General features: G+C 51.1%; 5 protein-coding genes across 5 annotated transcripts; 3 read left to right on the forward strand and 2 right to left on the reverse strand.

Annotated features, from left to right (window-relative positions):
- Nucleotides 1-30: 30 nt before the first annotated feature.
- SDC1 (COMPASS (complex proteins associated with Set1p) component) lies at nucleotides 31-871 on the forward strand. The gene is made up of 3 exons (XM_066117462.1): nucleotides 31-330; nucleotides 410-618; nucleotides 684-871. Exons 1-3 carry the CDS (start codon nucleotides 151-153, stop codon nucleotides 757-759), a joined length of 465 nt encoding a protein of 154 aa, XP_065977248.1. The 5' UTR covers nucleotides 31-150; the 3' UTR covers nucleotides 760-871.
- On the reverse strand, nucleotides 865-2,073 carry RPS13 (ribosomal 40S subunit protein S13; the record flags this gene model as incomplete). Its single annotated transcript, XM_066117463.1, has 4 exons — nucleotides 865-1,236; nucleotides 1,317-1,363; nucleotides 1,483-1,515; nucleotides 1,572-2,073. The coding sequence occupies 4 exons, from the start codon at nucleotides 2,071-2,073 to the stop codon at nucleotides 1,063-1,065; spliced, it is 756 nt and encodes a 251-aa protein (XP_065977249.1). The 3' UTR covers nucleotides 865-1,062.
- On the reverse strand, nucleotides 2,052-4,745 carry J3458_002901 (uncharacterized protein). The gene is made up of 6 exons (XM_066117464.1): nucleotides 4,630-4,745; nucleotides 4,530-4,558; nucleotides 3,322-4,482; nucleotides 3,001-3,265; nucleotides 2,736-2,947; nucleotides 2,052-2,681 (listed from the first exon to the last, which is right to left on the reverse strand). Exons 1-6 carry the CDS (start codon nucleotides 4,658-4,660, stop codon nucleotides 2,655-2,657), a joined length of 1,725 nt encoding a protein of 574 aa, XP_065977250.1. The 5' UTR covers nucleotides 4,661-4,745; the 3' UTR covers nucleotides 2,052-2,654.
- Nucleotides 4,746-4,970: 225 nt separating this feature from the next.
- OGG1 (8-oxoguanine glycosylase ogg1) lies at nucleotides 4,971-6,590 on the forward strand. Its single transcript, XM_066117465.1, has 3 exons — nucleotides 4,971-5,242; nucleotides 5,296-5,638; nucleotides 5,691-6,590. Exons 1-3 carry the CDS (start codon nucleotides 5,124-5,126, stop codon nucleotides 6,459-6,461), a joined length of 1,233 nt encoding a protein of 410 aa, XP_065977251.1. The 5' UTR covers nucleotides 4,971-5,123; the 3' UTR covers nucleotides 6,462-6,590.
- A 172-nt stretch (nucleotides 6,591-6,762) lies between these two features.
- On the forward strand, nucleotides 6,763-12,243 carry prp10 (U2 snRNP component prp10). Its single transcript, XM_066117466.1, has 2 exons — nucleotides 6,763-10,828; nucleotides 10,879-12,243. The coding sequence occupies exon 1, from the start codon at nucleotides 6,870-6,872 to the stop codon at nucleotides 10,506-10,508; it is 3,639 nt and encodes a 1,212-aa protein (XP_065977252.1). The 5' UTR covers nucleotides 6,763-6,869; the 3' UTR covers nucleotides 10,509-10,828; nucleotides 10,879-12,243.
- The last annotated feature ends 3,434 nt before the right edge of the window (nucleotides 12,244-15,677 follow it).

A 15,677-nucleotide genomic window follows, 5' to 3' on the forward strand; every position in this document is an offset into this window, starting at 1 on the left:
CGAAGTCAGCTGACCGCGTACCGAAAGACGCTTTGCCTGAGCCACCTCAGCCACCACGGGCAATCAACGGGCGCGATCGCGGTCAACCATCCACAAACCCAGTAGCTCGAGCCTTACCGGAATATTTCTATGTGAGAAATCACTGGCAGCATGGCAGACGACATACCCAGGTCAGAAGCGACGCCAGAGGCTTCTCGCGCATCCCCTACGGTTGACAAGGCTCCGACCAGCAACATCGCGGTCACCGCGACGGCGGGGCACCAGCCGCCTTCGATCGATACGCCTCAAAAAGATGTTGTCATGTCCGATGCTCCAACCGACCAGGCAGCGGTGCGTTATTGGAGTGCAAAGCGCTCTGTTGAGCTATCGCAGCTGGAACGTCGTATTCCGCTAACACGACGACACGTAGTCACCGGCTCCTGCCAACCTAGCTCCTAGTCCAGCTCCAGCACGAACAGGCACTCCAGCTCTAGGTTCTCGAGCGCCATCTGTACACCCCGACCCTGGCTTTACCATGCCTTCAGAAGCACCTGCACATGGTGATTCCACAAGAAGATACTTGAATACGAAGGTAACTGGTGTACTACTCGAGGGTATGAAGCAGTTGGCCAAGAACCAGTAAGCAACTTCAAAAAAAAAAAAGAGAGCAAGACACGCCCGTTTTTTTTTACTGACTCAGTTAGGCCAACGGACCCTCTGCGATTTCTGGGCGAATACCTTATTCAGAGGTCAAAGGAATTAGAGGGTAATAATAGCTGAGTAGTGCGGACTCGGGGGGGGGGGCCATTATTGGACAAAACCACGCATAAGTAGGCGTTTAGGGAGCAATTGTTTAGGACACAATCAAAACGATACCAGTTTCCAATCGAACGATTCAAAATTTAGGCAGTCAAATTGCTTTCATTTTTTAAGCTTAATTGACCATTCGTCACGGTCATCCAGACCAAGGACCAAGCATCAGGGCTTCTAAATGCAGGTTGTTCCATAATTTTCCTCCCTAACTCCGGGATTAAGGGAATCCGCTTTCCACGCGCTGCAACTATATCATCCTACTTCCCCGCTCTATGCGACAATGGTGGAGGCAGTAGCAGACTCGTACTTCCAGGTAGGAGGCAGAACGCCGACGGTCTTGTAGTAACGAGCCAGACGGTGGATTCGGGACTCGATGAGAATAAGACGGAACTTGGAGTCCTTGTCCTTGCGGTTGCGCTCGAGGTGCTTGCGGACGGAAACAGCCTAGAGGGTAGCATGTTAGCGCATTTCAAATAGGACCAGGGACCTGACGAAACCAGAATAGGAGCACATGCTCGACATACCTTCTTGATCAGCATGTACAGGTCCTCAGGAAGCTCGGGGGCAAGGCCTGTCAAAGTTCTCTCTGTCAGTCTTGACCGCACAGAGGCAAAAATAGAGATATGTTTCTCTTGGCAGATGTATATTTCCTTCACCACATCCGAATAAAAAGCCCCGAGGGTACCATACCGTTCGACTTCAGGATTCGCAGAATTCGGTTACCTAGCGATACTCAGTTAGTAACGAGAGACATTCCTCGTTCGCTTTTCAAGACGTACCGGTGACGATCTTGACCTGGGCAACACCGTGGGAGTCACGGAGAATGACACCAATCTGCGAAGGGGTAGCACCCTTTCTGGCAAGCTTGCAGATCTGCTCAACGACCTGCTCGGGGGTGGTCTTCAACCATGCAGGCGCGGCGCGAGAGTATGGGATCGCGGAGGCAGAAATGCCCTTTCCCTTGCTGTGAAGTCTACCCATCTTGTCTGTGTTGTCTTGCTGGTCGACAATGAAGGAGTGGTCGGGGAGTTCAGTTGGTAAGGTCGCGAGTCTCGATGTCTTGTGTGGAGCAGCAAATTTTCGCTTAGTTAGGGCAGAATGTGTGGGCAGTCGCAGGGACAGCCACAGCAGGGCAGCAGGAGTCATGCAGTCACATGCATTATCACGTGGGACCGGTCCAGGTATCCTTGTATCGTCATGTGGGGAGCTGGACGGCAGACTAACTCCCATAATTTTGGCTGCATGGCACTTCTTTTCTTCCTGTTTCCTCTTCGTCTGCATGGCTGCGCCGTATTGCATACCAAATCAATTGTCAATCAGCTGTCTATCAGCGCTTAATGCTAAATTGTAAGTCGACGCATTTTTATTGTGCCTACACGTATCCCAACGCGTACCTACATGATGATAAGAACACATTTGTTTCATTATTTCTGGTACCTCTTATGTTAGAGTCTTCGGACTCAATGAATGAACTGGACTTCTGATCTCTCGCCAACACTATACTTCTTACTTGTTTCATCAATTTCCACGTCAGAATAGCATTGACTAACAAGGACGAAGATTCTGCAGAGCTTATTAGCCGCTATTAGTCTAGAAAACGCGTGTCGATTTTTGCCGTAGTTGTGCTGTTGTTTTTAACCCCATTTCATACTCCCACGACTCCAGTTCCGCCCAGATCTGTTACACGTCGCATTTTTAGTCAGGCATCATCCTCATCACCCTACAAGCCTTACTGTTTTACAAAAATAAAAGAATACAGATTTTTTTTTTAAAAGATTCTCATTTCCCACATCTAGCTAGCCAACTTATGTGTCTGCCCTAGGTTGCTCGATGCACCATGAGCCATGAGTACCTAGATACTCTCACCAGGCACCCACGTCGAAATTTTCCTATGTATGACATTAGCTACGCATACACTGTGTAACGAGGCGGAGAAGGCTTACTTCAGGGAAGTACGTGGTAACGACTGTTCGGTCGGCAAACTTTCTGCCTGCCAATGCTGTCAATGCCTTATGGCAAGAGTCTGGCGTGTCAAACTTCACGAATATCTTGCCGACTCCGGCAGACTGTCGGCTGCCACCCACTGGGCGGGGAATCTTAAGTTCCAGGATATTTCCAAACTTGGAGCATTCCTCGCGGACATCCTCGCAGATTTCTAGTAACATAATCAGTATGACCAAAGCAACATTGTAGAAAACAAAAACGTACCTTCGTATTCTTCTGTGTCCATTAGCTCTTCTGGGGTCACCATATTGAGGAGTTGAAGCACCCGTCCCTTCTCGGCATCGGTAGAAGTCTGAGAGGCGAGACCGCTGATGGCTGTGATGCCAACATCGAAATTGGCAACCTGAGTAGGACCAATGCTAGCCTTTGCGACTTTCAGCTTCTTTCCCCCGACGTCCATGCCATTTAAGGCGTTCAGCGCGGGCTCATTGGCAGAACCGGGCTCGAGATATTCCGCAAAAGCAATACCCTATCACATGTCAGTATACAGTGTTGATGCTTGGATGTCACTTAAGAAAACACTACCCTCGATTCTTCAGTACTGCGGTCTTTCACGAGAACAAAGGCCTTCGGCTTTCCAAATGCAGCGAGGAGTTCAATTATCTGATCCTCGGTAAGGAACGTCGGAATGTTCGTGATAGACAACTTGTGCACCGTGTCAGGTACGACATTTGATACGACACTGGGGTCGTAAGCCATTTCCTCGGGAATAGCTGGCATAACGTAGTCCTTGGGGCGTCGAATTGATAAACCCTGTTTCTCACCACCGTCTCCATTCATGGTATCGTCTGCCTCCATATTTATGCCGTCCAAGGCAAGAGCCACCGTAGCATCACCGGCATTCCTAAATTCCAAGACTGCAAAAGACCGATCGGTCGAGAACTGGCAGAGGTTGCATGGATCTGAGCTCTCAATAACATTCAGGCCATTGAGCTGGAGGTTGAAGAAGGATATAAGGCTCTCCTCGCTGTTTCCTTGGGGAATATTGGATACAATGAGACGTTTTGCTTGACGAGAGTTGCTCGCTTTCAGACCAGCACTCGAGACGCCACCATTTGGCTCTTTCATAAAAGCTTGGAGCTTTGTAGGGTCCATCGGCTGCTGTCGTGGGGCTCCGGGCAATGGGAACATGCCCGACAGCTTTGCCTGTTCCGCCGTTACCAATTCGTACCCCGGTGGTTTGATATCCCATTGAGTCATCCTCCTCTTCCTTTCCAGAACCGGAATAATGTCTGTCAAGTCCGGGGTAGGTTCTCGTGGCTTTGCAGGAGATGGGCTTCTGCGACTTTCTTGTCGCGCAAAACCACCATCATCTCGTCGATCTCCGCCCCGACCACCACGGCGACGGTCATCGAAGCCTTCTCTGTCTCGCCTGTTGGGTCTATCGTCTTCATCACGCCGGGCATCTCTGCGCGAGGAACCTCGATCTCGATCCCAATCGCGCTCTCCCCTTCGATCGCGTCCAGAATATCTGTCCTCTCGTTCTCTGTCGCGATGATTGCGGCTGGAGGAATAGGCATCTACATCACCACCATCTCCACGACGATGCCCACCACGATGGTCTGGTGACCTTGATCGTCTGCGATCACGGTGACGGTCCCCCCGATCGCGGTCTCTCTCACGGTCGCGGTCACGATCCCGGTCTCTATGGCGGTCGCGGCGGTCTTCTCGATCTCCCCTAGAAGTCTGTACGATTGTTAAATGAAGTTACTGCGGTGGCTTGAGAAACTTACAGGATAGTCCCGACCGCTTCGGCCCTCTGCTTTGACATGGCACGAGGTTAGCAACGCTCCCAAGTATTAAAGTTGATCAAATGATTTTCGGTGTACGAACCGCCGCGTGACGAGTAACTGTCCCCGTTCATTTTTCACGACAACAAGTCCCAACCTCGGGCGATCAATAGGCCGCACGAATTTGATGATTTGGGTATGTAGTGGGCAGCGTCGAAGATCTCGTTATGGCTTGGTGTTCCAGTGTCAACTGTTCGACGCGGGCGAGGCTGGAGCTTTTTCGCTGCGAGGCGCTAGCCTATTTTGGGCCTAGCTCAGCTGCTCGATGTGTGATTGTGGTGCCGGCAGAGCCCATGCAGCGGTTGATCCACGGGTGCAATGCCAGGGTGCTAGTAGTTAGTTACTCCGTACGGTAGTACGTACCTAATGTATCTTCAGACTGCAGGGTAAATCTATTCAATGATCTTCAGGCATTGCAGGTAAATCGAACCTCAGGACTGGGTGGTGAGTTGCCATTTTATCCATTCAGTCTGTCCCTTCTTTTCTTTGTCGCTCCTCAGGCAGTTACGTGATTGCGATTTCTATGTTTACGCAGTAATGTCTATAAAGCGAGCAACGGAGTGGCGGAAGTTGCCTATGAGCCTATCCGAGCTCTGCATCGACACCACACTGAGGTGTGGTCAGTCATTTAGATGGCGGAAACTGAGTGATGAGTGGTTAGTATCACAGTGACCATTCAAACAGCGTGGATGCTGACTGTTGGTCAAAGGACATGTACTCTCCAAGGCCGGATACTGTCTCTGAAGCAGGACGCTTCCCATCTCCATTACAGGGTTACCTGGCCGGAGTATCAGGATGCTCTCCCGACGCCGCCATCTCGTAGAGTCACAGATGGACTCAATCAAGACGATACGGAGGAGCTTGTTCGTCGATACTTTAGCTTGAACCTTGATCTTGGTTCACTATACGACCAGTGGTCAAAATCGGACCCAAATTTTCAGAAGAAAGCCCCTGAGTTTAAGGGTGTGCGGATTCTTAGCCAGGATGCCTGGGAAGCGCTGATATGCTTCATATGCAGCAGTAACAATAACATCAGTCGAATTTCTCAAATGGTAATTAGTGTCAAGTTAACCCGAGTATGTTTGCGTTTCCTAACCTCTACAGGTCCATAAACTATGCAATTATTACGGCCCCCTTATCGGCTACATTGATGGGGAACCCATGCACGACTTTCCCACTCCCGAATCTCTTACTGGCAAAAATGTCGAATCCCATCTGCGAGAGCTAGGTTTCGGCTATCGTGCGAAATATATTGCGGATACGGCTCGCGTAGTTGCCCTTCAGAAACCAGCCTCATGGCTTGAATCGCTCCGTAATCCTCGACACTCTGGGCCTAGACTGTCGTCAAGTGCGGGCAGTAGCAATCCAACATACAAGGGAGCCCACGAAGCACTGCTGTCATTAACTGGTGTCGGACCAAAGGTCGCTGACTGCGTATGTCTTATGGGTCTCGGTTGGGGTGAATCCGTTCCAGTCGATACACATGTGTGGCAGATAGCCCAGAGAGATTACAAATTTGGCAAGTCAAAAGCAAAGACGTTCAACAAAGCAATGTATGATGCAGTCGGGGACCATTTTCGGACCATTTGGGGTGACTATGCAGGATGGGCGCATTCGGTATTGTTTACGGCTGATCTCAGAGAGTTTTCAAATCGCACAGGCAAGACTCAAATGGTGGAAGGGGTCGAAGGAGTCGAACCGGTCCAGATGAAATCCGAGATCCAGGAAGAAGTAGTACTGAGTGGACCAAGAAAGAGGCAATCAGCTGTTGATGATATAACGAGAAGCAATGCAGTGGTAGAAAATGTAGGAGAGCGCAAAATTATCGAGGCGATCTCCTCACAGAAGCGCAGAAAGACTCGGGGGAGCTCCTAGAAGACGGGGAGGAAAACTGTACGTCCAGGCAAATACGGGTAGCTCTGATATCACAAGATCGACACGTGAAAATGGCCAATCATTTTGAATGGTTATTTGAATTATTTCCAAGACACCAAGAGCCCAAGTATACCATTTCTGACGTGGACAAGATTGTACGGCTTCCATGGGTGCACATGTGCCAAGTGTTCTGGGCGGTCGGATAAACATCGGCAGGGGCTTGCCACTACAGCTCTCTTGAGACTTTTCGCCGCCTCAGCTTAGGCTAGCTTGGAAAGTCTCGTTTACGTTCAACCCCCAACCCCCATCGAGGCTGCTTATCCATGTGCAACGGGAACACTGGAACTTCGTCTTGCGATCTGGAACCGGGATGAGGTGAATAAAAGAAGAAGAATTTTCTGAGTCAAGATGTCCGACGCAGATTTCGACACGATCGCGAAGCTCCAGCGCGAGCGAAACGCTGCGAAGAAAAGTTCGCGCGCGCTGGATGCGTCAACTCAGCGCAACGACGACAGGAGGCAGAAGCTCACGGATAGCGCTGATAATGAACTATATGAGCGTGATGGAGGTGGTGACAAATTTGCAGGATACCACACGTCGCTGCCGATGGGGGATGAGGATGATGATATGGATGAAGACAATACCCGGCGGCTCGTGGGCCAATATACTGCATCGCGAGACATGATCGACGAGTTTGCCAGAGGGAATGGAGTTGAAGAAGATGATATTCTTGCGGGAAAAGGCGAGAAGAGCGGCCGCATTACCGACCGCGAAACCGACTACCAGAAACGTCGCTTTAATCGAGTTTTGACGCCTACTAGAGTCGATCCTTTTGCGGAGAACCGACAGGCCGGAGCCGCTGAGAATGGGGCAACCTACAGAGAAATCATGGAAGCCCGTGAACTGGATAAAGAGGAGGAACGTGTTCGAAAGGCTATTCAGGACAAGCTCAATGGCGAAGGCAACGAAGCCGACGCTCAGCCGACGTTGCGAGACGTGGACAAGGAGAACGCCGAGGCCGGATCGACTGAGGCTGTTACGGCAGGACGGAAACGAAAGAAGAGATGGGATGTATCATCTACACCAGCTGAGGAACAGCCTCAGGATAAGGCCGAAGAGGTGAAACCAAAGCGTTCAAGATGGGACCAAGCACCATCCATCGGCGTCGGAGAGACTACCAAAAAGCGTTCCCGATGGGACCAAGCTCCTTCAGCGACACCCATGGGTAACCAAGGACTCGCTACCCCGATGCACCCGACGCAAGCTCCCGGTGCCTTACCGCCGGCCTTTGGAAACGATATCTCTGCCCGCAATCTGCCCCTCAGCGATGAAGAGCTAGATATGCTACTGCCGGGTGAAAATGAAGGATATAAGATTTTGGAGCCACCTCCTGGGTATGAACCTGTTCGCGCCCCCGCGCATAAGCTAATGGCAACGCCGGCTCCAGCGACAGGCTTCATGATGCAGGATCCGGATCAAGTGAGACTAGGGGGCAGACCGATGCCGGCTGAGCTCTCTGGCGTAGGTGATTTGCAGTTTCTCAAGCCAGAGGATATGGCGTACTTTGGCAAGCTCAACGACGGAGCAGACGAGAACGCCCTGTCTGTGGAGGAGCTGAAGGAGCGCAAAATCATGCGGCTCCTGCTTAAAATCAAGAATGGAACCCCACCTATGCGAAAGACGGCCCTTCGGCAAATTACAGACAATGCGAGGAACTTCGGGGCCGGACCACTATTTGCTCAAATCCTACCCCTTCTCATGGAGAAGTCTCTGGAGGACCAAGAACGCCATCTTTTGGTCAAGGTCATTGATCGAATTCTATACAAACTGGATGATTTGGTGCGGCCCTATGTTCACAGAATCCTTGTCGTTATTGAGCCGTTGCTCATTGACCAAGACTACTATGCCCGAGTCGAAGGTCGTGAGATTATCTCCAACGTGGCAAAAGCGGCTGGTCTGGCGACTATGATTAGCGTAATGCGGCCAGATATCGACCATCCTGACGAATACGTGCGTAACACAACCGCCAGAGCTTTCGCGGTTGTTGCATCTGCTCTCACCATCCCAGCGTTGCTGCCCTTTTTGCGAGCCGTCTGCCGAAGCAAGAAATCATGGCACGCCAGACATACCGGTGTGAAGATTGTTCAGCAGATTGCCATTCTGATGGGCTGTGCTGTCCTGCCCCATCTCAAAGGTCTTGTTGAGTGCATTGCTCCCAACTTGAACGATGAGCAGACAAAGGTTAGGACCGTGACCAGTTTGGCCATTGCAGCTTTGGCAGAGGCATCCAACCCATACGGTATTGAGAGCTTCGACGATATTTTGAACCCTCTGTGGACCGGTGCGCGAAAACAGCGTGGCAAGGGGCTTGCTGGCTTTCTCAAGGCTGTTGGATACATCATTCCTCTCATGGACGAAGAGTATGCCAATTACTACACCAGTCAAATCATGGAGATTCTCTTGCGAGAATTTTCTTCCCCGGATGAGGAGATGAAGAAGGTTGTGCTCAAGGTTGTCTCCCAGTGCGCAGGCACGGAAGGTGTTACGGCGGGCTATCTCAAGGAACACGTGCTCGATGAGTTTTTCAAGAGTTTCTGGGTGAGGAGAATGGCCCTTGACAAGCGGAACTATAAGCAAGTTGTGGAGACGACGTTTGATATTGGACAAAAGGTGGGTGTCAGCGAGATCCTGGAGAGAATCGTCAGCAACCTAAAAGATGAGAGCGAGGCGTACCGCAAAATGACGGTGGAAACCACTGAGAAGCTCGTGGCTAGTCTTGGAGCTGCAGATATCGGCGAGCGCTTGGAGGAGAGACTGGTGGACGGCATTCTGCATGCGTTCCAGGAACAGAGCGTCGAAGACGTCGTTATGCTCAACGGCTTCGGCTCTGTAGTCAACGCCCTGGGCACACGATGCAAGCCGTATCTGCCCCAGATTGTCGGCACGATTCGCTGGAGGCTGAACAACAAGTCTGCCACCGTACGACAGCAGGCCGCCGATCTCATTTCGCGAATCGCCATGGTCATGCAGCAGTGCGGCGAAGACGCCCTCATGGGCGAGCTTGGCATCATCTTGTACGAGTACCTCGGCGAAGAGTACCCCGAAGTTCTTGGATCCATCCTGGGCGCCCTGCGATCCATTGTCACGGTCGTAGGTATCAGCCAGATGCAGCCTCCTATCAAGGACTTGCTTCCTCGCCTAACGCCCATCCTTCGCAATCGTCACGAGAAGGTCCAGGAAAACACCATCGATCTTGTGGGACGTATTGCGGACCGTGGGCCCGAGAGCGTCAACGCCCGTGAATGGATGCGCATCTGCTTCGAGCTGCTGGACATGCTCAAGGCTCACAAGAAAGGTATCCGACGAGCCGCCAACAATACGTTTGGTTTCATCGCCAAGGCCATCGGTCCGCAGGACGTCCTCGCCACGCTCTTGAACAACCTCCGTGTCCAGGAGCGTCAGTCCCGAGTCAACACCGCCGTCGCCATTGGCATCGTCGCAGAAACATGCGCACCCTTCACCGTCCTCCCAGCCCTGATGAACGAGTACAGGGTCCCCGAGCTCAATGTGCAAAACGGCGTGCTCAAATCCCTCTCCTTCTTATTCGAATACATTGGCGAAATGGCCAAGGACTACGTCTACGCCGTAACGCCCCTCCTAGAAGACGCTCTCATTGACCGGGACCAGGTCCACCGCCAAACAGCCGCATCTGTCGTCAAGCACATCGCCCTCGGCGTCATTGGGCTCGGCTGCGAAGACGCCATGGTACATCTGCTGAACCTCCTCTTCCCCAACTTGTTTGAGACCAGCCCTCACGTCATCGACCGCATTGTCGAAGCCATCGAAGCTATCAGGATGGCGGTCGGGCCGGGTATCGTGCTTAACTACGTCTGGGCAGGTCTTTTCCACCCGGCCCGCAAAGTCCGCACCCCATACTGGCGCCTCTACAATGATGCCTATGTCCAGTGTGCTGATGCCATGGTCCCGTACTATCCAAACCTAGATGAGGAGAAGATTGACCGGCCTGAATTGGCGATTGTATTGTGAGGGGAGAGGAGGGGATATCCTTGGTTGAATGTATGTTTCTATCAACAGCCAGCGCGTTGGGCTGGACGAATTGAAAAAAAGACGGCTGGAGTGTATAATTGGTCCTTTGCAAAGTGTTTTTGTTTTTTGGTCTGGGGTAACTACGCTGGGGCATTTTTGTAATCGTGGAGAAAAACGGATTGCGGAAGCATTTTAATGCACAACAGGCGTTTTTCTTCCTCTTTTTGCTATATAGCCAGAACTGTATTATTTTCGAATTCTGCCCGTGTCCATCTGTGTTGCCGGCCGTGTAATGTGGCACGTCTTGGGAAGGGCAGAGAGTATGTTGCATTCTTAACCCATGGGTAGCTTCTGCTAACGAGATCGTCAGCTTCGGGTACCTCTATCTGTTGTCTCTTGTAGGCGGGAACTCAACTCGGCCATGGCCCCCAGAGATGAGAGAGACGGGCGAATCAACAATTTGTGTTTTCTACGGCGGTGTCGGTTGCTCAGCGTCAGGCATGTGTCCATGCAACATGAGGCTCATCAAGGCATCATTCTGCTCCGGCCTGGATGAAGGAAACAGGAAAAGTAGTCCCAATCAGTTGGCCTCTGGGTTTGGTCGTCGACGCCTCGCGATTTTCGGTATGAGAAGGAGGGCGTACACACGCGTGAGTTGCATCTGCCAAGACTCGGCGTTGCGAAAGAGATATACTTACTCCAGGCATCTTTTTGCCCAGCCTTGCAATTTGACTTGTTCTCGGCGGGCCAATCAAACGTACATTGACCAAGAATATAATCTTCATCACGTCACGGAGTCCCCGAACGTCAACTACGTATGGCCACCACACCTAAAAAATCACAATCCACTGCCTTTCCTTCTGGTATACGCCAGTTGTTCACCCAAAATAACGCATCCTAGCGTGCCTCTACACTTCCAAATTACACAAGACATGGAATGGTCCTTGCCACGAGTCAACAAAGCCGCAAGCGCCACGTCCACCGGATGAATGGCTTTTCTCTTTCACTCTTTGATTCCTTTCGGGCACCCTGGTCATACAAGCGAGCCCATACTCGTGGTCATGCCGGCAGTGGTTCAATTAGTTTTCCCATCCACATTCTGTCTTACCGTCATCAGGCAAGTCAACTGGCATAGTGAGGTAAATCCTGGGTTTCTCGTTTTCTGCTGGGACGGTGTCTCACACGCCCCCTCTCTTTTATTCGCTCACATGTACATGGCCGTGGTCTTTTAGAAAAGAATTGGTAACCTGCCTGATGAAGGGACTCGGCTCGGACTCGTCCGCGCTTTTGCAGGCTACCTACGCACTGGAAAGACGTGCCCGTGCATCTCGTTCCTGGCTCATGACAAGGTAACAAACGGGCGAGGAACCACGTTTCACACGGAACAGTCGGAGCTTGGCAATTCTAGGACGGTCACGCAGGGTCAGACGCGTGTCGGTAGACCCGGCTGGATCGGAGAATAGACGATGCAATAGAAGATACCCGGAGCATACGCCGGATTGCTGAGATGTGACTCGGGCTAGTGGCCTATTCTGTTTTACGACCGAGTTGCATACATGTAGAGACTGAAATGACTGACTGGTACGCGGTTTCAAGAATGGAGAATGCGATATAAACCTGATGCCTTGAATTTATTCCGTAAGTGATGCTGCTACACCTTTTCCCTGCCTATTACTCCGTGTTGAAGCTGAACAGGCACTGGGTGTTAATACTTCATCAGCAAAGGAAGCCTTGGCCGCGTGTTAGATGCTATAGCGTCGACAAGAATTTAGATGGAAGCTTAAACGGACCTTCCAGCAGGCATGCTGTCCTTGTGGCAATGCCAGACAATAACCAGGCCTGTTGCCCCGGCGATTGTGAGTAGTATTTGTTGCTGGCCGTACACAGACATTCTACTTCGTACCAAACGCGTAGTTTATTCAGATTGTGTGAGTGTGTGAGGCGTTTCTGAAGACTCAAATGCAGGGCATGTAAGCAAGATCGTGTCTTTTGTCTCAAGCAGGCTACATGGACGCAGTGAAGCGTACATTGGTACACGACAATGGTTCAACCGTTGCCCATTGCAGCCATCAAAAGTCGGCAGCCTCCTTGTCGCGCGTCTAGCCAGTTGTAATGTGCGTCAGGGGGGGAAAGCATTTTAGGAATCGCCTTGATGTTGTCTTACTCTTGCTATTCAGTTCTGTCAAGATCAGATATGTGTCAGCTCAACGTGGCTTGCCTGTCAATACCAGCTCAACCTGGGCGAGAGACAAGTCTTGGACGTTGGTGTATCGGAATCAGGTCTTGCGGGGTTTCATATATTGAATTGCAAAAGCTACTCCGTATGGCAGATGATAAGTGATAGCCCAGGCAACATGGAAAATGTCCTCCTCCATCCATATCCGATGGTCTCATTACACGGCGCACAGCTCGCATGAGAGGCAAGAGAGGGAATTTTTGTCATAGCAAATGAGCAATCGCTGTGAAAAAACTTACGCTCAAGGCAACACCAGGGCGTACTAATTAGGGCATCGCCGACAAACAGTACATACATATTCTTCCGCGTGAGTCGCGCCGCCGCCATGTCTCGGCCATTCTACGGTAGAGTCACCCACGTCTTTCATTTTCAGAGTCAGGCAACAAAAGAAAGGGCTTGCTCGTCCTTCGTACGCGGTAATTCGTAGGGCATTGTACATGTTGGACTTAGTTGACGACGCAACAGAGTGAGGAAGAATGGACGCAGTGTCCAAGCATGTACGCATAATATGTGAAGAGTGTTCATACGTACACTAGACAGCGTGCACGATTCATGCTTCCGATGCGGACTGCAATAGACCACTTTTTGCCTGGCCCCTGGCCATCTTCGAGGAAAATAGGAGTCATTGTCGGTGTTTGTTCATATATCTTGAACTCGCCGGTTGTTGTTGCCACTAGGCAGAGCACTGTGAGAAACACACAGCAGAGAGGACCAAACCGCGGGTGACACTGAGCAACACGATATTGGGCAGTGCTGGGTGATAGCGACAATGGTATGTCACTAGTAACCCTTCAACGGGCAAGTCATATTGGGTGCGAAGTACAGAGTACAGCAGTGAATGGGAATGAGAAGGAGCTGTGAAATTGGTAACGTAAAATTTCTGTGAGACACGAGGGGTCCACCCAGTGAAAGAAGCAACAAAACTTGGCTTTCGCCCCCCGGCCGGGAGATCCAGTTGTTTTAGGCCCGGCCACCAAGCTCAGGCAATGAAATGGCAAGCATGACCATAATAAGACAGTAGGCTTCTCCCCTTACGGGCCGACGTGAGAAACAGCTCGGCTAAGGCGCCAGGAGACAAGTTAGCAGCAGCCGCTTCTTTACGCAGTTAACGCAGTTTCCGTATCCAGCTGCAAGATGTGAGCTTCTCGCGACGTCCGTCGATAAGCTGGTCGTTTCGCCGCCTCCCTTGCGGTCTCTGCTACCCTGTACTATATGTGTGGGAGTGATTTCCAGTCCGTCCTCGGCGACTGCCATGACAAGTTGCATATAGTGTCGATGGAAATACTCTGCTGCATTTCCTGTCACAGAAAGATACCACATTCAAGCTTCGATCGCTAGTTTCCTCAAGAAACTTCGAAGAGCCAGAGATCCCGAAGATCTTGTTGATCTCCATTGACACGTGCATTCAACATCGCCGGCACAGCGACTCCTTTCCGAAATGCACGTAGTTGGGCTTGATATGTCGTCTGTCGATTGCATGAGAATTCATAGAAAAATGACTCAAAGGCAGCTTTGTGTTATTTACTATTTGGCGAAGTCAGTTGTAGTAACAAATGATTCTGTCAGGTTTCGCCCCGTTGGGCAGGGCGTATCAAGATTGGCCCTTTTCACAAACGCGACATCGGATTCCCCCTATGGCCTATGGGGGTTTACGGAGTAGGCACTCGGCAACAGTACATATATTCAGGCCGTGTAGCGAGCCACCGTAGTATCCGTGTATCCGTAGTCTCAAGAAATGCCTACTCAAACTATTGGCGTGGCAACTCAGTTGCGCACAATGCCTCGTGTGCAATTGATTGAGCACAGCACGGCATCGAACCAAGTCGAGGCGATTGCATAAGCTACCATTCGGCTTCGAGAATCCACTTGACGGCAGCGGCCATGGCCTGCAGCCGCATAGCCACACCTGCTCTTTGTCAACATTGCGTCCGAGGGTAGCGGGTCTGTGGGTTGTCTGGCATGCAGTACGGCGACCTTTTGATGATACGTACCAGCAAGCCGATGGTGGCTTGTCCGGAGACAACAATACCCGTCACACTTGATAAATATCGTAGAAGAGCATGAGGCGGCTGGCAGGGCCGTGCGCAGTGAGACGTTCACCACACCAAGTTGCCTAAGCAAGGTGTTGCTCTCTGCATCAAGGTGACCCATGCCGAACGGCATTTTCTCGTCGTAATTTAACGCGCATGTTCGGCGTGTATATAAGTGCATACCGATTTGTGATGAGAAGCCACAAGCTGATTGAACAAACCCAGCTAGTCAAAAGCCACGCGAGAACCTACAAAGACGAGAAACAGAAGAAATGAAGACCCGAGGACTGGGAGTGAATCATGATTGGTGCCATAATTCCCACCTGCGACAGGGTTATTTCCACCAACTGCCGTGTGTTGCCGCCTGTTGACTGACACTTTTCCCCGAGACGGGGAAACGTGATCAAAAGATGGCGGACTTGACAGACATGAGTTATTAGCGATACCATTTCCGGGTTGGACAAAATGCCATACCGCATCTAACGGGTAATTGGAACCAAGCAAGCCTCGTTTGGTCATATAATTGCCTGTGCAACACATACTCCGATATGTACGTATGATCGCGGACGTGGAGTCGTGGCTGACCAAGGATTTTGGCTTCGGCCGACTTCTAAGACCGACTTCTGGCCCGAATTTTGATCAAGTGCAATGGAAAACGGTGCGACGGCGATGGTATCAAGCAAAAGACCGCGCTGGTTGTAGTGTCGTCTGTCAGATTTGAGCAATGGCCCTGGTGGTGATGCATTTTGTCGGGCCATACCATAGGTCTGCATCACGAACAGTGCCAAAGATCTAGCAAGATCTGACAATGCTCAATATTCTATGTATCCACTTGACAGCGGCCGGGAAAGAGCGCATGCCGCATTGTGCATTGTAGGTTAAGAAGGCGTGGCCTCTCGCACT

Source organism: Metarhizium acridum (genome assembly GCF_019434415.1).
Source record: "Metarhizium acridum strain ARSEF 324 chromosome Unknown scaffold_13, whole genome shotgun sequence".
NCBI classification, from domain to species: Eukaryota; Fungi; Ascomycota; class Sordariomycetes; order Hypocreales; family Clavicipitaceae; genus Metarhizium; species Metarhizium acridum.

What these genes read in the sequence shown, in the direction of transcription:
- SDC1 (XM_066117462.1), top strand. Translation starts at nt 151, where the DNA reads ATGGCAGACGACATACCCAGGTCAGAAGCGACGCCAGAGGCTTCTCGC. An exon ending in CTCCAACCGACCAGGCAGCG is followed by an intron (nt 331 to 409) that starts GTGCGTTATTGG and finishes GACGACACGTAG; the next exon opens with TCACCGGCTCCTGCCAACCT. An exon ending in AAGCAGTTGGCCAAGAACCA is followed by an intron (nt 619 to 683) that starts GTAAGCAACTTC and finishes TGACTCAGTTAG; the next exon opens with GCCAACGGACCCTCTGCGAT.
- J3458_002901 (XM_066117464.1), bottom strand. Translation starts at nt 4,660, where the DNA reads ATGAACGGGGACAGTTACTCGTCACGCGGCG. An exon ending in CAGTTACTCGTCACGCGGCG is followed by an intron (nt 4,559 to 4,629) that starts GTTCGTACACCG and finishes GCCATGTCAAAG; the next exon opens with CAGAGGGCCGAAGCGGTCGG. An exon ending in TTACCACGTACTTCCCTGAA is followed by an intron (nt 2,682 to 2,735) that starts GTAAGCCTTCTC and finishes TGTCATACATAG; the next exon opens with GAAAATTTCGACGTGGGTGC.
- OGG1 (XM_066117465.1), top strand. Translation starts at nt 5,124, where the DNA reads ATGTCTATAAAGCGAGCAACGGAGTGGCGGAAGTTGCCTATGAGCCTA. An exon ending in CGGAAACTGAGTGATGAGTG is followed by an intron (nt 5,243 to 5,295) that starts GTTAGTATCACA and finishes TGTTGGTCAAAG; the next exon opens with GACATGTACTCTCCAAGGCC. An exon ending in TCAGTCGAATTTCTCAAATG is followed by an intron (nt 5,639 to 5,690) that starts GTAATTAGTGTC and finishes TAACCTCTACAG; the next exon opens with GTCCATAAACTATGCAATTA.
- prp10 (XM_066117466.1), top strand. Translation starts at nt 6,870, where the DNA reads ATGTCCGACGCAGATTTCGACACGATCGCGAAGCTCCAGCGCGAGCGA.